The sequence below is a fragment of the Nannospalax galili genome, unplaced genomic scaffold (assembly GCF_000622305.1).
Source record: "Nannospalax galili isolate Female #2095 unplaced genomic scaffold, S.galili_v1.0 scaffold212, whole genome shotgun sequence".
Lineage (NCBI taxonomy): Eukaryota > Metazoa > Chordata > Mammalia > Rodentia > Spalacidae > Nannospalax > Nannospalax galili.
This window is the reverse complement of record NW_008333884.1, coordinates 200,705-222,030: the sequence shown is the minus strand read 5'-3', so window position 1 is coordinate 222,030 and position 21,326 is coordinate 200,705. Positions and strand designations below refer to the sequence as shown.

Below are 21,326 nucleotides of genomic sequence, written 5' to 3'. Positions count from 1 at the left end.
GGGTGAGCAACTCAGTCTTACTTGGGTCAAAATAAGGCAGTTCCAGGCTAAGGAGTCAGTGTTGAGAGGGCCTCAGCAGTCAGCCAAGGAATGACACTGTAGTGATGGCTACAGAGCTACTGCAGAAGGTATCAGAGGCCATCTCTCGCTAGCAGTCTGCCAGGGGCAATAGTCATCCCTGACTAGTCCTCCCTCTACATTCACTCACTTACTCTTTTCATCTAACACTGAAAAACCAACTATGAACCTGACTTGGAAGACATAGTCTCTATCCCAGGTGTGGAGGGGTCCTAGTTACGGGAGAGACCCAAACAAGTAACTGATTTTAGCCAGGCATGGTAGCACATGCCTTTAATCCTAGCACTTGAGAAGCAGAAGTAGGCAGATGTCTATGAGTTTAAGACCAGCCTGGTCTATATGGCAAGCTACAGGTTAGTCAAGGTTACAAAGTGAGAGCCTGTCTCAAAACAAACATACACTGGGTGTGGTAGCACACACCTTTGTCCCAGCACTCTGAGTTCAAGGCCAGCCTGGTCTACATAGTGAGTTCCCCGCCACCTAGGGCTACAGGGAGATGCTCTCTCAAAAAGACCAAAATAACTAAATAACTAACTAAATAAATAAATAAGGAAGCCAAGTACAGTAGCACATGCCTACAATCCTAGTACCTGGGAGATGAGGCAGGAGGATCAGGAGTTCAACATCATCCTTTGGTACACAGGGAGTTTGAGACCAGCCTGGGCTACCTGAAACCCTGTCTCCAAAAAAAAAAGAAAAGGAGGGGATGGGAAAGAGAAAGGGAAGGATGGAAGGAGGAAAGGGGGAGGGAAGGGGGAGGGGGGAGAGGAGAAAAAGAAAAGTGACAAAAAGTAGAGGAGAACAGATAAACCCAAGAACCTAGAATAAGGGTTTTAACTTGTCAGCTTGGAGGAATCAGGAAATGCTTCCTAGAAGGGTCAGTAGAGAGGAAAGTTGCTTGCCCATGGCCAAGGCAAGCGTGACAAATTTTACAGTCAGGAAAGCTGCACATGATACCTCAGAAGTGAGTGTGGATGGTCAGCAGGCGAGATTCAGGAGCTGCAGAGTCACAGGGCATCAAGGCTGGCTTTCTGAGCCACCATAGCAGAGATGGCAGAGTGGGCAAAGGTCCCTGCTACCCATGCAGATGGTACAGGACTGGAATGGGAAAAGGGGCTTTGGAGACTGGAATGCAGGCAGGGACAAAGCTTAAGTCCATTGCAACCCACAGCTGCCTGTGGTGGAGTGATCCACAATGCCACCACTGGTCGCATTATCTCTCCCGGCTTCCCGGGCAACTACAGCAACAACCTCACCTGCCACTGGCTGTTAGAGGCTCCTGAGAGCCAACGGCTACACCTGCACTTTGAGAAGGTCTCCCTGGCAGAGGATGACGACAGGTAAGGGGCTATCCTGGTGGGATGCCTGGCCTGGAAGTACTGTACTAGAAGGATGTTCCCCATGCCTGGGGCCACCTGGGCTGGGTTAGCAACCAGCTACAGAGCTGCCACTCTCCTGGCGCAGGCTCATCATCCGCAATGGGGACAACGTGGAGGCCCCACCTGTGTACGACTCCTATGAGGTGGAATATCTGCCCATTGAGGGTCTGCTCAGCTCTGACCGACACTTCTTTGTGGAGCTCAGTACTGACAGCAACGGGGCAGCTGCAGGCATGGCCCTGCGCTATGAGGGTGAGTCTGCTGGGGCCTAACCAGGGACACCTTCCCCCTTTCTGCTTCCATCCCATCACTTCTCCCTAATCAGGCACCTGCTCCTTCCTTCCAGTCCAAGATTCCTATTCCCTCTTTGTAGGAGCCCTCTGCCTGGACCCCAGTCTTCTTGCCCAAGAGAATGAATTCTCCAGGTTTTAAGACACAAAACAGGCCCCAACCCCAACTCCCACTGCAGGAGACATTCTAGACTCATGCATACATGCGTGTGCTTGTTAACTCAAAAAATTATTGAGCATCTTCTGTGTACCAAGCACAAAACTAGCCAACAGAACTACCATGGTAATCAAGATGGCCTCTTGACCAAAATGGCATTGGATGCTTGGGCTGTCCTGTCCCCCTGCCTCCTGTTCCAAGCCCAGGACACACATTTGCACTGAGGAAGAAAAGGCCCTGAAAAGGGAAGTAGGAGGATGCCTATCCCAGTGGAGGTTGACCTGAGCTGGGCCCTGTGATTCACAGCCTTCCAGCAGGGACACTGCTATGAGCCCTTTGTCAAATATGGCAACTTCAGCAGCAGCGCACCCTCCTATCCTGTGGGTACCACCGTGGAGTTCAGCTGTGACCCTGGCTATACCCTGGAGCAGGGCTCCATCATCATCGAGTGTGTTGACCCTCATGACCCCCAGTGGAATGAGACAGAGCCAGCCTGCCGAGGTCAGCAGGCTCCAGTGGGTGGGCCTGTGGGGGTGGTCAGCAAGCAGGGTAGGTACCAGGAGCCAGTCACAGAGCCAAGGGCCAGAGGCCCTGTTACATGTGATCGTGGCTTCCCCATGAGGGAGGAAGTGGGGATTCCTAGCAATGGGTAGGCACTTCTGTGGGCAGGTGGCAGCCCCAGCACAGCACACTGGGGGGAACCTGGAGGAACGCCTCCCTGGTCTCCCCTGCTTTGCAGCCGTGTGCAGCGGGGAGATCACAGACTCTGCAGGTGTGGTGCTCTCTCCAAACTGGCCGGAGCCTTATGGCCGAGGGCAGGACTGCATCTGGGGAGTGCATGTGGAAGAAGATAAGCGCATCATGCTGGACGTCAGAGTGTGAGTGTCTCAGCTCCTGAGGCTGGGGACACCTCTTGTCCAGCCCATCCTGGGGTTCCCTTCCTAGCCTGTCCAGCCCTGACCCTCCTCCTCTACAGGCTGCGCATAAGCTCTGGGGATGTACTGACCTTCTATGATGGGGATGACCTGACAGCCCGGGTCCTGGGTCAGTACTCAGGGCCCCGTGGCCACTTCAAGCTCTTTACCTCCATGGCTGATGTCACCATCCAGTTCCAGTCAGACCCTGGGACTTCGGTGCTGGGCTACCAGCAGGGATTTGTCATCCACTTCTTTGGTGAGCTTGTCTCTATCTCACTCAGATTGTAGACGACAAACTATGGCAAGTCAAAGAGAACAAGACAAGTACACTGAGTGCTCTTTTTAACAAGGGAAAGCTAAAAAGGTACCAGATATCACCTGGAGCCTCTGGTTACAGCAAGAGGGACCTGGGGAGGCAGCAAGAACTTGCTAACAGAAACAACTAGAGAAAAGTTGACTTTTCTGACACTCTTGAACAGAAGTGACGATTTCTCTCATCCTACTTTGCTCATCTCTCAGGCCTGAGGAATTGGCCAAGGTGCTTCTAGAAATAGAGGCAAAGCCTAGATGATAATCCTAGGATTTTAGAGACAGTGATGTCAGGGGACAGGCAAGGGGGGTGGGGCTTGATCAGGAAGGAATGAGTCATTGGGCCTGTCCAGACCAGTCTTAGGCCTAGGACAATCTGTAGGAACCAAAGGGACCTGAGAGGAGGGGGTTAGCACTGTCACTTCAGTGCTGACTGAGGGACTGCCATCTCCCTCTGTGTCCCCAGAGGTGCCCCGAAATGACACGTGTCCAGAGCTGCCTGAGATCCCCAATGGCTGGAAGAGCCCATCACAGCCTGAGCTGGTACATGGCACGGTGGTCACCTACCAGTGCTATCCTGGCTACCAGGTGGTGGGATCCAGTGTTCTCATGTGCCAATGGGACCTAAGCTGGAGTGAGGACCTGCCATCATGCCAGAGGGGTGCGTATACCAGTGCCCCATCTCCTGGGTTCTGAATCTGGCACCTGTTACATTTCCAGGTGTGTTCTTGATGTTCTTCCATTGTGTTGCCTCAGTTTTCTTCTTCTCCTCCTCTTCCTCCTTCTTTCTTGAGACAGGGTCTCACTACATAGTCCTGGCCTAGAATTCATTATGTAGATCAGGCTCAAACTCACAGATCCACTTGCCTCTGCCTCCCAAGTGCTGGAATTAAAAGCATGATCCACATTACGATGGCCTTCAAGTTTACTTATATATCAAATGAAGATGATCCCTTGCTGTTGGGTTCCTGCTAAGAACTACAAGAATTTCCTTCCTGATTGATGACCAGGCAGGGCTTGCTGACTCTAATGCATGGGAAGGGGACCAATGGCTTTGTTGATCCTAAAGAATGGAAAGGGATCTATCAGAAAAATGGTAGGGCCAGCCAGGTACAGTGTCACATGCCTGTAATGCCCAAATTCAGGAAGCTGAGACAAGAGGAGCATGAGTTGGAGGATAGCCTGAGATACAGAGTGAGATACTGTTTCCAAAAGGAAAACAAGAGGAGGACTGGAGAGCTGGCTCAGCATTAAGAGTGTTTACTGCTCTAGCAGAGGACCTGGGTTGGGTTCCCAGGACCCACATCAGGCAGCTCACAACTGCCTGTAACTCCAGTTCCAGGGATCCCAGGTCCTCTTCTGGCTTCCATGGGCTCCAGCATGCATGTGCTGCACATAAACGCATGCAAGCACATAAATTTTTTCAAAAAAGAATAAAGTGAAAAAGAAAAGTAAAACAAGGCTAGAATTGTAGCTCATTGGTAGAGTACCACCTGGCATGCATGAGGTCTGAGATTCCATCTCCAGCACTGCAAAAAAAGAAAGGCACAGATATTTAAATGAGAGCAGAGTCATGAGGCTTGATCAGGCTTGTGGCACTGGCCTTCACTGAACATCGAGTCATCCTCTTTTTTTTTTTTTTTTTTTCACAGGAGATCTGCCTGCCTCTGCCTCCAAGTGCTGGGATTAAAGGCGAGGTGCCACCATTTTTTTTTTTTTTTTTTTTTTTTGAGGCAGGGTCTTTAGCCTCCCTGTGTAGCTGAAAATGACCTTGAACTTCTCATCCCCATGTCTCCACTTCCCTAGTGCTGGGCTTTCCTCCACTTCTAGAGTGCTAGAATTATAGGAATGCACCACCTGGGCTGGTTGATATGGTGCTGGCAAGCAAATCCAGGGTTTAGTGCCTGTTATGCAAACACTCTTACCAATTGAGGGGCTAGAGAGATAGCTCAGTGGTTAAGAGCACTAGGTGCTCTTGTAGAGGACACAGGTTCAATTCCCAGCACCCACATGGCAACAACTATCCACAACTCATTTCAGGGAATCCAATGCCCTCTTCTGTCCTCCATGGGTATTGCATGACATGGGTGCACTTATATACATACAGGCAATATACTCATACACATAAAACAAAAATAAATAAATCGGGGCTGAAGAGATGGCTCAGCAGTTAAGAACACTGGTTGTTCTTGCAGAAGATCTGGGTTCAAATCCCAGCACCCACATGGCAGCTAACAACTGTCCATAGCTCCAGTCCCAGGGGATCCAACAGCCTCTCCTGACCTCCATGGGCATTGCACGACACAGGTGCACTTACCTACATGCAGGCAATCCACACATACACATAAAATAAAAATAATAAAGCTGGGCGTGGTGGTACACGCCTGTAGTCCCAGCACTTGGGAGGCAGAGGCAGGCAGATCTCTGTGAGTTCAAGGCCAGCCTGGTCTACATAGTGAGTTCCAGGACAGCTGGGGCTTACAGGGAGACCTTGCTTCAAAAAAGACACCCCCCCAAAAAATAAATAAATAAAATAAAAAATTCTTTAATTAAAAAGTTAAAAATGCACACTCTTACCAACTGAGCTATATACCCAAACCCTGAGCCTTGCTTATTTCTCTCCCTCCCTCTCCGTTTATAGTGACATCCTGCCATGACCCAGGGGATGTGGAACATAGCCGACGCCTGGTATCCAGCCCCAAGTTTCCTGTGGGGGCCACTGTGCAGTATATCTGTGACCAGGGTTTTGTGCTGACAGGCAGTGCCATCCTCACCTGCCATGATCGCCAGGCTGGCAGTCCCAAGTGGAGTGATCGGGCCCCCAAATGTCTCTGTAAGTGCCAGATGGGTAGGAGGGAAACCTCTAGCACGAGAGGGTACTGATACCTTCACCTGCCTGCCTGCCTGCCTTGCAGTGGAACAGTTCAAGCCATGCCATGGGCTCAGTGCCCCAGAGAATGGTGTCCGCAGCCCTGAGAAACGGCTCCACCCAGCAGGGGCCACTGTCCACTTCTCCTGTGCCCCTGGCTATGTGCTGAAGGGCCAGGCCAGCATTAAGTGTGTGCCTGGGCACCCCTCGCATTGGAGTGACCCTCCACCCATCTGTAGGGCTGGTGAGTGCCCTGCCCTGCCACACCTTCAAAACCCTGTCTGGCCTATAGACCTACTCTAGTAAAGAAATCCCTGTTGAGAACCAGAAGCACCTGCCCCGGCCCCCTTCCTGTTCATCTTGGCCTCCCCACTCTGCCAGGATTTCTGACCTGGCATCACCAGGGCAATGCAGGAGTGGCGCTCCCTGGTCAAATCCTCCTCAGGACCAGCCCACTCCTGTGTTCCTTTCCTTGCATTGGTGGCATGGTCCCTCAGGCTCACCCACTGCCCTTGGCCCTCCCCTCTTGTTCCAGCCTCTCTGGATGGGTTCTACAACGGCCGTAGCCTGGATGGTGAGTTCCCATGCTTGAGGGCCAGATAATGTGGTCCCCCTGCACCTGGTTCTCACAGCTCCCAGGCCATGGGTTCCCACAGATAGAAGGCTGAGAAAGAGCAGTTTGGGCCTAGCAAGGCAAAAGGTTTCTTCCCTACCCTAGCCAGCTAGAGGGAGCTGGTCTCTGACTGCCCTTGAGAAGGGAGGGGAAGCAGGCTCCAGGTGACAGGGACCTTGGCTCCAATCCCATCCTCTGCTTTCAGTTGCCAAGGCACCTGCCACCTCCAGCGCCCTGGATGCTGCCCACATGACAGCTGTCATCTTCCTACCACTAGTGGCCATGGTGCTGCTGGTGGGAGGTGTGTACCTCTACTTTTCCAGGTGAGTCTGGCTTCTCTTCCTGTATTGCATACCTGACTCACTCCTGCCCCACACTCCTGAATCACAGGCTTCTCTGCCCCACAGGATCCAGGGGAAAAGTCCCCTGCAACTGCCCCGAACTCGTCCTCGCCTCTATAACCGCATCACTGTGGAGTCAGCGTTTGATAATCCAACTTATGAGACTGGAGTAAGTATCCATGTTGACCTAGACACCTCTCAATTCTTTGCTTCCTTGGGTGGGTATCCTTGAGGATTCTGCCAAGCCATCTCACCTTCCCCTTTTCCTTGGGAAGGTGGGTTTTGGTCTGGCAAACCTTATACAAGTTTCCAACTCCCAGCAGTCTCTTTCCTTTGCAGGAGACGAGAGAATATGAAGTTTCCATCTAGGTGGGGGCAGCTTGGGGACACTTGCACAGCCCTGTCTCATAGCCCAGGGGCAGGGCTCCCAGCTCCCTGCTGTCCTTCCACCTCCTGTACATACCACCTGGGAAGAGACATCACCAACCCCTCAAGAAATTGTGCTCTTCCCTACCTGCAATGCTCACCATGGCCTATTTTCTTGGCACCACTGCCCATTTAGGGCCCTTCTTTGGGTTCAAGTCAGAGGGCACCTGATTTGGATAGAACATGGCTGGAACATATCACCATCAGCCAGCATTCTCCTGACTTGTCCCATGCCCTGGCACTCCTATCTGGAAGTCATGGGCAGATAAGAAGCACCTTTCTCCACATGGCCACCATCCAGCCCTGGCATGTGGAGACTCCAGCAGATCTGGACAGCAATGGAAACGGGACTAGAGTACTCCTCACAGAGCCATCACCAATGGGCAAAACTGCTCTCAATGGTGACCTGTGGGTAGTCTGGCATGCCAAAACCAGCCCCTCAGGGAGGTTTCTAGTCCTCTAAAGACCCAGAATTGGACAGCTATGCCTTCTGCCCTGTCCCAGTGGAAGCGATAACTTTAAGGGATCCTAATGGGTTCAGGGACTCCATCCCAAGCTCAGGTTGGGCTTTCAGATACTCATGCTCCACACCAAAGCAGGACATTCCACTGCTCCCTGGCATCCCTATACCCTGAGGAGACAGAGACCTTCCTTGATGTTTATCTGGCTGTTACAAATGTCCCCTTTCCCATCAATCCTTCTTCCAAGCCACTTGCTAGACTCCCCCTTCCTGCCACTGTGTTATGGCATGCCAGGAGTGGGCAGGCATATTCTGGAGAGGAGCAGAAGCCCAAGGATCCAGGAATTTGTCATGGAACAGGGGTCAGAAATCTGCAGGAAGAAGTTCAATCCTGACCGAAGGCCACTTTGTATATATGATGTATCATATGGGGTCTGGGCTCCAGCCAGAGAACAAGCTTTTATTTCTGTTGTTTCCTTATTAAAATGGTGTTTTTGAAAAAAATTTAAGCAATAGCCATGTGAATGGTATTTTTTGGAGGGAAGAGATGGTCAATACATGAGATGCAGACCTCGGGACCAGAAGGCCCACTGGACTCACCAATCAATCATCCCCATATTTGGGGAGGGGGGAGATAATTACAGTTGAATAGGAACCACTATCCCAAAGAAGTTAGGATGACAGATCGCAGGTGAAATGAGAGGCCCCATGGTTAATGCCACAGGTATGTGGGCTCCCAGGAACCCAAGTGCTCATTCACCCCAATGCCTCATTTCCACTTCTTTTCCAGGTATAGAATTATACGTGGGCACACCAAACCACTTTCAATACCACTGACTCTGACAAGGCCCAAAGTCTGATGCATCTCTCCTTCCACTTCTTTCTATCAAGTGAGGCTTGAGATATTAGAATCAGAACCAGAGACTGAACCCTTCTACATAAGGCCTAGTTTGGCTTGGCCTCAGCAAACATCCAGACTGTCAGCAGGAGGGACAATGCTGCTTAGGGCCTCCTGAGTCAGGCACAAGCTCTACCCATGGGCTCTTTAAAGGGACTGGCTAGGATATACTTAAGTTTGCCTCTTGGTCTTTTTGAGACAAGGTCTCCCTGTAGCCCCAGCTGGCCTGGAATTCACTATGTAGACCAGGCTGGCCTCGAACTCACAGAGATCCACCTGCCTCTGCCACCCGAGTACTGGGGCTAAAGGTGTGCACCACCACACCTGGCAAGATTTCCTCTTCTCTATGGCCTTAGTACTTTGTGAGTTGAAAGTATCTGCCCAGGACTGGCCTCTGATATGAACATTCCACGTTCATGGTATGGATGGCTGCGCTCTAGAGTAACATGGGAAGTCAGATTAACAGAGGCATATAGTAACTCAGAAGCCCAAAAGCAAAACTCCTGAAAGCACAATAGCAGCCTCTAGCACCTTTTGCTTTCACTGTCTTCTAACAGGAAAATGTGGACCAGAAATTCCCCTACCCTCTGACTCTATCCAGCACATCAGAGGGTTCCAGTTCATGCAGCGTGCAGTGCCTAAATTGACCACAAGAGGTCGCTTCCAAAGGCAGCTGCATTCCAACTGCTCTTTCCTCCAGTCCCCTTGAGCACCCTGAGCTGGAGCTCTCCAAGGTGGCACCAAGTCCTGCCCCCACTGAGCTGACTTCGTCCTCTAGGCTCTGAGAAAAAGGTGTGTGGAGTGATTAGCTCCTCTGGCACTTGTCAATAGAGCCACATCTCAATTCGCTTATTAGCCCACTGCCTGCTCCTGTTTTCAGCTTACAACGGATGTGTTGATCAAAGCAAAGCCTTGCTCACTGGGTGTAAGCCAAGGGTTTACTTCTCTGCCCAGTAATACCTTCAGGCTGACACAGCAACACAGCTGTGCTCTGAGGAATAGGAAGGACGCCAAAGAGAGAGGACACATGAGGTTCCAACTTCTGAGGGCCTGTGGCATGAGGGAGGCATAAGCCTCTTCTATTCAAGGAGCCTAGCTCAGCCCTCTCCTCTCAGAGGGTCACATTCTCTATCTCATAGTTACCGACATCTACTGTTGGCTGAGGTTGACAGAAGGCAGAGAACAGCCAATTTGCATGACATTCTCCATTTGCTCATTATATAATTCTAAGCACCAACATAGGGCCATCAGAAAAGTGAAAAGCCTCTCTCTCACACACACACACATACACAATCCCCAGAAGCCTAAAACTTTACACAGTTATTCATACTTTTTTAACTTATAGTCCTGTCTGTCCCAAAAGAAAGAGCAGGAACAATTCCTGAGATAGTAAATTCCTGAGATGGTGCAGTGGTCAACTTGTTGGCCTGTGAATCAAGAAATGTTTCATTTTTAGGTTTGCTATAAAATCACTATGTGAGAGGCTGGAGAGATGGCTCAGCGGTTAAGAGCACTGGCTGTTCTTGCAGAAGACCGGGTTTGAATCCCAGCACCCTCATGGCGGCTCACAACTGTCCGTAAACGACACAGGTGCACTTACACACATGTAGACATAACACTCATACACATGAAATAAAGATTTTTAAATAATTACTTTGTGGTTTTTATAACGAATCACTGCTCCGATCTGCGCATCTGAAAACCAAGGGATTAAGTCAGATGTCTCTAAGCCCCTTCCAATTTCCCGACTCTGGGAATGCTGTGTCCAGTCACATTAAAGTGGACAGGACACAGTTGCATATCAACAATGCTAATTGAACGCTAAGTCAGGCTCAGCCACCGAGCTCCCTTCTCAATTGTTTCAACCACAACTAGCAGAAGTATCTGGCTATATCTGAAAGTTAAACAAGGGCAGGGGTGTACACCCGAATGGAACCACGGCTCTACGCCCAGAATGCGAGATGAGGGGCTGTAACTACAAGTCCCAGTATGCAACACGGCAGCTCTCAAAATTACCTTCCCGGCAGGCAAATCACCCCACCCCACCCCTCCAGTTCATCCTTCGGTAGTAGGTACAGCACTTGTACATGGAACTACAACTCCCACAACTCATCAGCACCATCGCGATTCTTGCTCCCAGAGTGCAATGCGTTCTCGTTTGACCCTTTGAACCTTTGGTGCGTTGCAAATTGGGAGTTGGAGTCGGCCGTGGGCAGGTAGCTGGGCGTTGTCAGGATAACTGTTTTGGCTTTTGACTTCCTCGAGAAGGGTAGTTCTTGTAGAGTAGTCAAGAGGGTAGTATCGGACAGCTTGAACTCTGCTCAGGGCCGTCACGAAGCAAGGCAGAAATGCGCGGGTAAAATTAACTGTCGGAAGCGAGAGTTAAGTGGAAACAGCAGCCGAACCACCCGCCGCCAAAAGCGTCTTTTTTGTCGCAATGGTTTTTCTCTTTACCAAAATGGCGGCCTGATCCAGTCACACTTGACACTGGAACCACAGTCCACCATCACATCCCTATGAGTACTGCTACCGCCGACAACCTACCAGCTCCATCCAACACACTTTCTTCATCCCTGGTCGTGCCCGAGGAGGCCAAGGGCATGGTAGCCCACGTCCCATTACCAAAATGGCGAAAGGAGAAGCTTTCTTGTGTAGGCCTACAGGTGACAATACGCCTGCGCGGGAGGCGGCGGTGTTGTTATGGGACGGGCGGGGGCGACCCCCAACACGCCTGCGCGGGAGTAGAGGCCTCTAGGTCTGCACACAAACACCAATGGGCGAAGCGTGCCCACGTTGGTGCGGCTGCGCCATGACCCCCGTGAGCTTTCTCAAACGCCTGCGCGAGTCCTCAGGCCCTCCCTCTTAGCTCAGTACGCTGGCGCAGGCCGGGAAGGTGGTGCTTCGCGGCTCCAGACGAATGCCAGCGCGGCTGCGCGCTGGGGGGGTACTCCATCACTACGGCTGCGCGGGAGCCCGGCCGCCGGCTGTCACTGCGGTTGCGCACGGCGAGCGGCGATCCCGGGGCGCCTGCGCGGGTGGCTTTGCGGGCGCTCGCGGTAAGTTTGCGCCAAGTGCGCGGCAGCCGGGACGCAGACGGCGGCGGCGGCAAGAGGCGGAGCCCGGGGACCACCCCCCATCACCCTCCCCCCAGTCACCTCACGTACCACAACCTCACCTAACCTCTCACCCCCCCCTCCGATCCCCCAACCCCGGGATGGCAGCGCCCGCCAGCCTTCCCGGCCGGACCAGCGGTCGCCAGCGCCGGCTTTAGCCTGTGGGACTAGGCCCCGCCGCGGCCTGACCCCCGGAGCCGGGACTGTGCATCCAGTCACCGGGCCGAGGCTGAGGGGCTGCTCCCCCCTCACGGCCCGTGGGGAGGACGCTGCCGTCCCAGGGACTGGGGGCCGGGGGGTGGGGGGGAGCCCGGACGAGGAAGTCGGAACCTGTACTGGGAAGAGAGAAGGGGAGCGGGGGTCAGGAGTGCCCCCTCCTCCCGTTTCCCCCCTCCCCTCGGGGCTGGGGGGGCCGGAGCAGAGAGCGCCCAGCCCGGGAGGTGGATGAATGTGGGAGAAAATGGAGACCAAGACGATCGTGTACGACTTGGACACGTCGGGGGGGCTGATGGAGGTAAGAGTGGCCCTCCTCAACCCCTTTCCTCAGCGCCGGGAGGGAGCCTCCGCCCCACAAAGCCGGCCCTGAGCTTGAAGCGGCAGAGGGCCCGGGAAGGGGGGCTTCTTCCTCACCCAGGCTCTCTCTCCCATCCTTGCAATTCGGGGGGACTGAGCTCAACCTCCGAGGACCTTTGCAGCAGTTTCACCTACCCGCCGCCCTCGATTCGCTCTCCTGAGGCTTCTGCCCACTCCATCTCCTTGCACCGGCGGGCCTCCCCACCCCCTTCTTGTCGGCCCCTTTGTGCTTCCCCCTGCACGTCCGGGTACCGAGCTTCGGGCCTCTCTCGAGCCGGGCTTTGGAGTCCCCCACTGTCCATACAAGGAAGTGGCGAGAAGGAAACCCAGCACCCTCTCCCCATCCCCCTACCCTGATCCTCCCCATTTTGAAGAAGCGTTTCTCGTTGTTGTGCTGCAGGAACGCGGTTAGGGTAGTCTCCCCCCGGTTCCGGGGACCGAAAGGTTCTAGCAGCAGCCTGGATGGGAGGAAGAAGGACAAAAGGGGGGCGAGGGGTGGGTGACGGAGAAGCGGCGCCGGGGGGACGTCGGACCGCCCGGGAGGTCCGAGTATGCACACACACCGTTTGTCTGTGTGTGCAGCAAATCCAAGCTCTGCTGGCCCCCCCCAAGACCGACGAGGCAGAAAAGCGGAGTCGGAAGCCGGAGAAGGAGTCCCGGAGAAGCGGCAGGGCCACCAACCACGACAGCTGCGATAGCTGCAAGGAAGGTGGAGACCTCCTGTGCTGCGACCACTGCCCTGCTGCCTTCCACCTCCAGTGCTGGTAAGGTCTGGGGACCCGTTTGGAGCCCTGGGGCAGACCCTCCTCAGCACATTCCTTCACCCGGCCTGCAGAAATAACGGGCACTTGGGGCCGCTAGCTGACTGCAGCCCGGACGAGCGCCTCGGCGCCCGGGTATCTGCCGAAATCCGGCCGATTTGCGGGACAGAGCAGCGCTGCGTCCAGACCCCGAGGTGGGGGTTAGAAGGCGTGAGATGAGCCCCTTCTGAGATTGGAAGTCGATTGGGAGCCGGGAGAGCCGGCCGAATGCGGCCGGCGGTGGCGGGGGAGGAAGGGGAGGAGCTCCAGGTCCAGTGCGGCTTGGCGGTCGCGCGCCCGCCGCCCTCAGGGCTCCTGCCTGGCTGAGCTCTGCTTGGGGTTGGAGCTCGGAGCCCATCGCGGTCCAGCCGCACTGGTCCCAGACCCCGGTTGAGTGGGTGCTTCCGGCGTGCAGGAAATAATGAAGAGTGTCTCTAGTCCGCCTCTTTGCCTCTCTATTTACAATATGGCGACCTGCCTTTAAATTATATTTTTATTCTCAGCGCCATTTTGGCTGCATATATGATTTGCAAACGTCTCGGGGAGAACGGTGGGGGCAGCCCTGGAGTCCTTTCTGCAGAAGCTCCTCGAGGGCCAGGGCTGGGATCTCGCCACTTTGGTCCCTTTCTCTGCAGCTTGCCCCCTGTTGCCTCTTGGAGCCGCCTCCCTCCTCCCACTTCCCTCCCCGCTCTGCTGCCTCTTAGGAAATCGGGCCGGGTTAGACAATTAAAATTGCCCTTGGGCGCCGATTTCTCTTCTCCGCTCTGGATCTACGAGCTCTTCACCGAAAAATTCTTTGCTGCTGGGGCTGGATTGCCTTTGGTGGCTCCAGAAAGGCAGTTTTAGGACAGAGAGCTGGGAAGCTGTGCTCTCCCCCACCACAACTGAATGCGGGGTGGGTGGGGGGGCAACTGAAGAGACGGGGAGGGACCTGGGTTGCTCGCCCAGCCAGTTGCTTGATCCTCAACCACTCAGCCCAAAACAGTCCAGCAAAAAAGGGTTTAAATAACTGTCTTCTTCCAAAGCACCTCTGCCCTGCACAAAAATTCCACATCTGCCCAGCAAGCCCAAATGATGACTCGTTTTGTTGTTCAGCAACAGTTGACTGAGGCAGGGGCATGCAAGGAGAGGAAAGATTAGGGGCTGTTCTGTTTGTTCCCAACTAGATATTTGGCGGGTGGAGGTGTTCTGTTTTTTTAAGCTGCCTTTTTCAAGCCGATGTTGCTTTTTTAAGCCCTCCAGTTTTTTGTTTTAATTCCTTAAGGTCTTTCCACAGTCCTACTGTGTGTATACTAATTACAAGTTTTATTAGTTTTATTATTCCCCAGTAGTGGGGAAATTAACTGTGGTCAGAAGTTATGTGGGATACTCACATTACCAATTCCAAGACACTTTTGCCCAGAAGGGCACCCCATCTTAATTTATAATGTTCCAGAGATGAAAATGATTATCCTGGAGGAAGCTTTGCTACTGGCCTTTAAATTTTTATTATGAAGTAATGCTAGCAGCAAGGGCCTATAGTTCCTCTAAAGTGGAATCCACTGACAGTGGTCTAGTTTCCTTTGCTTTTCTTTTATTTTGGGAGAGTTGGGGAAGTAAAATAGGTCCTGACACTAGCTCAACCTGGCATTGAACTCACTGTGATCCCGCTTCAGCCTCCCAAGTGTACACCACCATGCCTGGCTCTCCTATACTGTTCTTGAGCCAGAAAAGATTTGTTCTGAGTGTCGTGTTGCTTATATTTTTGTTGTACTTATTTGATACATTACTAATCCTTCCATCCCTCCCTTCCTTCCAACTTCCTCCTTATGCTTTTTTGAGACCAGAGTCTTACTATATAGCCCTAGCTAGCTTGGCTTGGTACTTGTTATATAGCCCAGGCTGACCTCCACTTTTGACAATCCTCCTGCCTCAGTCTCTTGAATACTTGGATTTCAGGTGTACTGATGTACTATGTCTATCTAGATTTCTTGATTTGAAGAGTGTAGACTAATGTTTTATTACCTCTAAGACAAAGTGACTGTTAATCAAGATTGGTGACTCCTCTGTTGAATGAATATTTGATAAGCTCTGTATTATCTTTTTCTAAATCTCATTTATTTTATAATGTTGAAATTATTTATTAGAAATCTGAGGCCTAGGGCACTGTAGAGATAGCTTGGTAGTTAAGAGTGCTTGCTGTGCAATCATGAGGACTGGGGTTAAGATCCCAGCACCCACATGATAAGCCAGGAGTCCTGCATGTGCTATTAACCCCAGCTCCAAGGGGAGTAAAGACAGGAGGATTTCTGGGACTTAACTGGCTTCTAATCTGGCTGAGAAAACACCCAGGTTTAAGGAGAAACCCTGCCTTAAAGGATTAGGCAGAGTGATAGAGGAAGGCACCCAGTACCCACTTCTGAGCAGACAGGAGAATGCACTTGCATGCACACATGTGCATACACTCACACAGGCACATATACACATATATAATTTTTTTGAAAAACCTAAAGATTACATTTATTTATTTATTTTGTGGTATGGGCACACAGATATCATGTGTATCTATGTGGAGGTCAGAGGATAACTTTCAAGAGTCAGTTCTCTTTATCATATGGGTCCCAGGAATCGAACTCAGGTCATCAAGCTTGGCAGCAAGTGCCTTTACCCACTGAACCATCTTACTGACCCCTCCCCCAAATAAATCTTCTTTGTACAAGGGGTCTTTTTGAGACAGGATCTCCCTATAGCCCCAGCTGGCCTGGAACTCACTGTGTAGACCAAGCTGGCCTTGAGCTCACAGAGATCCGCCTGCCTCTGCCTCCCAAATGCTGGGATTAAAGGCATGCACTACCATACCCGGCATAAATCTTTTTTTTGCGGGGGGGGGGGGTCTTTTTGAGACAGGGTCTCTCTGTAGCCCCAGCTGTCCTGGAACTCACTATGTAGACCAGGCTGGCCTTGAACTCACAGAGATCTGCCTGCCTCTGCCTTCTGAGTGCTGGGATTAAAGGTGTGTTCCACCAAGCCTAGCCAAATCTTTTTTTAAAAAAATGAATCTGAGGCATAGAAAAAGTATCCTATTTTGTCCAAGATTGGACTTTTAAATTAAAAGTTAGCCTCTTAATTTTTTTCATTAGATGAGTCTAAATCTTGTTAAGATTTAACAATAACAGTTTCTGCTGTAGCTGGAAGGAGCAAGAGGGAGGGACTTTAATTCTTGATGAGACTCAGGCTTGCCCAGATTATGCATTTCATTGAATACTCTTTCCCATTCTTTCTTTCTGAGACCATGAATGGGAATTGGTAATCAGATATCTGAGAGTGGTAGTGAATTTGAAGAAGGATTTGTTTCACATCTAATTCTTCCTTTAATGGTCTAGTACTGAATGTACCATTGACTTAAAGGAGTTACTATATGAATCACAAAACATTGTAAGTATTGGTGAAAGGGCAGGAAGTCATGTTTTAAATAGGAATTCCGTAAATGCTTTCATTCTGTGAGACTTTCTCTACTTTTCTATCTCCTAACCCACATTCTTCCCAGCAAAATTGAAGTACTTTTATTAACCAATTTAGACAGAGTTGTGAAGTCAAGCAGTTAATGTCTCATAAGTCTTTGGTTCCTGAATTTATTTCCAGTAATTTTCCTGTATTGCTTACTTGTATCATATGGGAGTGAGGTTAGGAGGTATAGCTGTATTTTCTCTTGCATCCCTTTTGAACTGGCCAAGACATAATCATTTAGATAAGCATAGCAATGGTAATTTCCCTTCTATATAGAATGTACAAGAATGAAGGTGTAATTTTATGAAAGCTGTGGGTCATAATTTTAGTGCCACTGTGTTCTTTATTGAAAGTTCTGTGAGACAATTGGGAATGGGTTTGCTCACCCATCATCCTGCCACTCCAGAGGCTGGGGCTAGAATGTTGAGAATGTTGAGATTGTTGCTTTTAACTACTTGGCCCTCTCTCTGGCCCCTAGATGGGGATTATTCCTAAGTTTTTTGTTAAGATCCTTTGGGTTAGGGAATGAATTGCCTCTGCTTGGTATTTAAAACCTCACTGAAGATTAAAATTGAGCTAATATCTTTATATTTGTTTACCTGGGTTTAATAGGTTAATCAGTTACTCAGAGTGATAATAGGCGTTACTAAGCCTTCCCTAGAGAATTAGGGAAAGATGTTTTCAAGTGTCCAGACTTTTGTAGTAATAGTCATGTATAAGTTGAGCCTTCTGAAAATTCTGATCTCCATAGACTGATCCCTAGAAATCTGTTAAAAAGTACGAAAACAAGTGGTACTGTAGTTGTTGGCGATTCATCTTTCTGTTTGAGATTGCAAGGATTGTTTTCATTGACAGAGTTACTACTATAGGGCATCCATAAAGAGGCGACTGGAAACTGGCTGGATTCCTCTCATAGCTTTTCATGGCATTTTGCTCCAAACAGATAGGGACCAAAATGGCCTGATTGAGAAGTGCATCTACCTTAGCAGCTCTCAGCATGGTCCCTTCCCATCAGACAGATTTCTGTAGCATTTGCCTCCGCGTGTTATATTTGGAATTGTTGGCCAGCTTTCCTCTCTCTGGTGTTGGCAGCAAGATCCAAAATGAGGTTTTCGAAGAATGAGAGTAAAAAGGTCTCTGTGCACAGGCAAAACTAAGCTCAATTTGGAATTTTGCATATTTAATTTTCAGTGAATCATAACAAAGGTTTCATATATACAGTAGCATCTAGATTAGTTTTCTGCCTTGAAAAAAATCTTTCCCCTTTAAACTTTGAAAAAAATTATTTTTCTGATTTTTGTTGTGTTTGACTAAATACCACGCAAATGATAAAGTATGCTTATTTTAACATTGTCTTATGAATCTGTTATTGACGTTATAAATGCTTGGAAACCTAGATGTAAAGAACTGGTGACAGTATCTTGGATTTCTTTCTTTCACTCTGTCCCGTGAACTAAAATGATTTTACTATAAACAAACCTGACTTGGTTTTATGTTTATTATTTACTTTGCCCTTACTGTGATACATTAGAATCTAGGTATATAGTTCTGTTTATAAATGGCCCACTCAATAAGTGGAGACTCCAGCAATTTTGAAATTTACCTCGGGGTCAAAGGCATGGTTCCTAACTTAATGTAGGGCTTAGCTGTTAATTCTTTTATTTTTTGGTCTTTTTGAGACAGAGTCCCCCTATAGCCACAGCTGGCCTGGATTCACTGGTTGGAGACCAGGCTGGCCTTAAACTCACAAAGAACTGCCTGCCTCTGCCTCCTGAGTTCTATGACAAAAGAAAGGCAAGCACCACCATGCCTGGCTTTTAGCTGTTAATTCTTATGAGATGAATGCTTTGGACAAAAATAAATCATTATTGTTCATAAATATTAGAATGAGGCAGAGGCAGGCAGATCTCTGTTTCAGGCTAGCCTGGTCTGCATAGCAAGTTCCAGGCCAGCCGGGGCTACATAGTGAGACCCTGTCTCAAAAAAAAAGCAAAAACAAAACAAACATATGAACAATAAACATTTGCCGTGCAAGTGAGAGGACTAGAGTTTCTATCCCTGAAACCCACTAAATTCCTGGTGGGTGTTACAGGCCACCTGAAATTCCAGCCTAGGAAGGCCAGATACAGGGGATCCTTAGAGCAAGCTGGTTAGTAAGACTAGCCATATTAGTCAACTTTGAGTTTGATTGAGAGACCGACCTCAAATATGATTGGAAGAGAAACTAGGGAAGAATCCCAGCATCAAGCTTGGGCCTCCATATGCACACTTATCTACATATACGTGCTCACACACAATACACACAAACATCCACACCTCATACATACATACATACATACATACATACATTTACCTAATAAAATTAGAATAAGGAAGTAGCAGGGAGATCCCTGTGAGCTTGAGGCTAGCCTGCTCCACATAACCGTGTTCCAGGCCATTCAGGACTTTTTTTTAAAAAAAGGTAGAAAAGGAGATAATGTTTCTAGAAAGTGACAGATTTTGCTAGGATCTATCACCAGGGCCTTTCAACATGCTAGCCAAGTATTTTATTCCTGAGCTATATCCCCAGCCCGGTTGGGGTTGGTTTGTTTGTTGGTTGGTTGGTTGGTTGGTTTTGGTCTTTTTGAGACAGGGCCTCCCTGTAGCCCCAGCTGGCTTGGAACTCACTATGTAGACCAGGCTGACCTTGAACTCAGAGAGATCCGCCTGCCTCTGCCTCCCGAGTGCTGCGATTAAAGGTGTGTGCCACCATGCCCAGCTTTGATTCATTTATTTTATTTATTTATGTGTATGAGTGTTTTGTGTGCATGTATATAAGTGCATCCATGCATGCAGTACCCAAGGAAGTCAGAAAAGGGCATTGGATCCCCTGGAGTTACCAGTTAGTTGCTATAATTGTGCTGGGAACTGAACCCCAGTCCTTGGCAACAGTAGGTAGTGCTCTTAACTGCTAACCATCTCTCCAGCCCCCCCACCTCAGATTTTGACCTTTGTGTATTTTTTGCAGACATATGTGCAAAAAATGTATTTGGATGTACTATCTTAATTTTAATCTGGAGATATGATTCATATTAGTTTGTTGTAAATCCCTGGCCAGGTGTGCCTCTAGGCATTTTTGTTTTGTTCTGGTTTTGCTATATTAAAGGAATGTCTAATGAATTGTCTAATTGAAACTGAAGGAGTCAGGTAGTCAGTGCCATTGATCTTAGATGTCTATAATTCCAACACTAGGAAGGTAAGGGTAAGAGGATGACCATTTCAAGGCCTGAGCTACACAGCCAGAGAGAGACATAGGGAGACGTAGGTGTGCCATTGCTGTGTTAAATGAAACTCACTTCTGAGTGAAAGTACAGACAATAATCTAAAATTATTCTAGTTCATCCCTGTAGCATTTATCAGCACTTCATTCCATTTTGTTGAACAATATTCCATTGTATAGATATACCAGTTTATCTACATATCAATTTATGGACATCTGGGTTCTGCTTTTTGCTGTTATAAATAATGATATTTTGACTATTTAGGTACAATTTTTGTGTGAATATTAGTTTTAAGTTCTGTTTGACATATACCTAGAGATGGAATTGTTGGTTCATATAATTCACATTTAATTGTTGGGAGGAATTGTTAGGCTATTTTCCAAAGTGGCTGGACCATTTTACTTTCCCAATAGCAATATATGAGATTTCCAATTTCTCCACATCCTTGACAGTATTTGCTATCATCTGTCTTGATTAAAGCCATCCTAAGAGGGATGCAAAGTGGTATTGGGTTTTAATTGCATTTCCTGGATGACTAATGATGTTAACCATTTTCTTATCTGGCTCTTTGTATTTTTTTTTCCTGAAAACAATGTCTTCAGATCCTTTGTCTAAAAGAATTTTTTTTTGGCAGTGTTGGGAATCAAACCCAGGACAGTATGCTCTGCCACTGATCTACCTCTTTTTTTTTTTTTTTAATTGCTGATTTGTAAGAGATCTAGGTACAAGTCTCTTGTCAGATACATGATTTGTTAGATATTCTCTCATTCCATTGGATACCTTTTCACTTACCTTACCTGTGTGCGTGTGCGTGCGTGCGTGCGTGTGTGTGTGTGTGTGTGTGTGTGTGTGTGTGTGTGTGTTGTCTATGCACCTGTAGAGGCCAGAAGAGGGCACGGCCGTAGGTGGTTGTGAGCTGTCTGTTATGAGTGCTGGGATCCAAATTCTGATCCTCTATAAGAGCAGCCAGCACTCTTATTCATTGAACCATCTCTCTAGGCAACCCCCCCACACACACTGCCTTATGTTTATTAAATCACCCCTAGAAAAAAAATTGTTAAACACAGTTGAATGTCTCTGCCTATATTATCTATGCGTAAAGAGTTTCTTTTGCTAGGGCTACTCAAAATGGTACATCTGAGGCCAGCAAGATGGCTCAGCAGGTAAAAGCATTTGTGGCTGAGCCTGAGGACCTGAGTTGTATCTCTGGAACCCATATATGGTGGGAGTAGAAAACTAACTCTTGGGGCTGGAGAGATGGCTCAGCAGTTAAGAACACTAAGTGTTCTTGCAGAAGACCTGGGTTTGAATCTGACAGCCTCTTCTGTCCTCGGCAGGCATTGCACGACACAGATGT

General features: G+C 49.2%; 2 protein-coding genes across 7 annotated transcripts in view; both read left to right on the top strand.

The window, feature by feature from the left end:
• The window catches only part of Sez6 (seizure related 6 homolog), a 51,111-nt gene extending 40,876 nt beyond the window's left edge, over positions 1–10,235 (top strand). For 2 of the 5 annotated variants that reach the window (XM_008828703.1, XM_008828699.1), the window contains exons 6-17: positions 1,250–1,418; positions 1,543–1,709; positions 2,211–2,405; positions 2,644–2,782; positions 2,881–3,077; positions 3,597–3,791; positions 5,772–5,963; positions 6,046–6,243; positions 6,535–6,573; positions 6,818–6,935; positions 7,020–7,122; positions 7,277–8,336. In XM_008828703.1, coding sequence (XP_008826925.1) covers positions 1,250–1,418; positions 1,543–1,709; positions 2,211–2,405; positions 2,644–2,782; positions 2,881–3,077; positions 3,597–3,791; positions 5,772–5,963; positions 6,046–6,243; positions 6,535–6,573; positions 6,818–6,935; positions 7,020–7,122; positions 7,277–7,309 — 1,745 coding nt within the window. In that variant the 3' untranslated portion in view covers positions 7,310–8,336. Of the gene's footprint in view, positions 1–1,249; positions 1,419–1,542; positions 1,710–2,210; positions 2,406–2,643; positions 2,783–2,880; positions 3,078–3,596; positions 3,792–5,771; positions 5,964–6,045; positions 6,244–6,534; positions 6,574–6,817; positions 6,936–7,019; positions 7,123–7,276 lie in introns of all 5 variants that reach the window. The other 3 variants (XM_008828700.1, XM_008828702.2, XM_008828701.2) reach the window with 3 other exon arrangements.
• A 1,500-nt stretch (positions 10,236–11,735) lies between these two features.
• The window catches only part of Phf12 (PHD finger protein 12), a 51,048-nt gene continuing 41,457 nt past the window's right edge, over positions 11,736–21,326 (top strand). Inside the window, exons 1-2 of one of the 2 annotated variants that reach the window (XM_029561400.1) lie at positions 11,736–12,364; positions 13,006–13,187. In XM_029561400.1, the coding sequence (XP_029417260.1) occupies positions 12,299–12,364; positions 13,006–13,187 (248 nt within the window). In that variant the 5' untranslated portion in view covers positions 11,736–12,298. The remainder of the gene's footprint in view (positions 12,365–13,005; positions 13,188–21,326) is intronic. The other variant, XM_008828698.2, reaches the window with a different exon arrangement.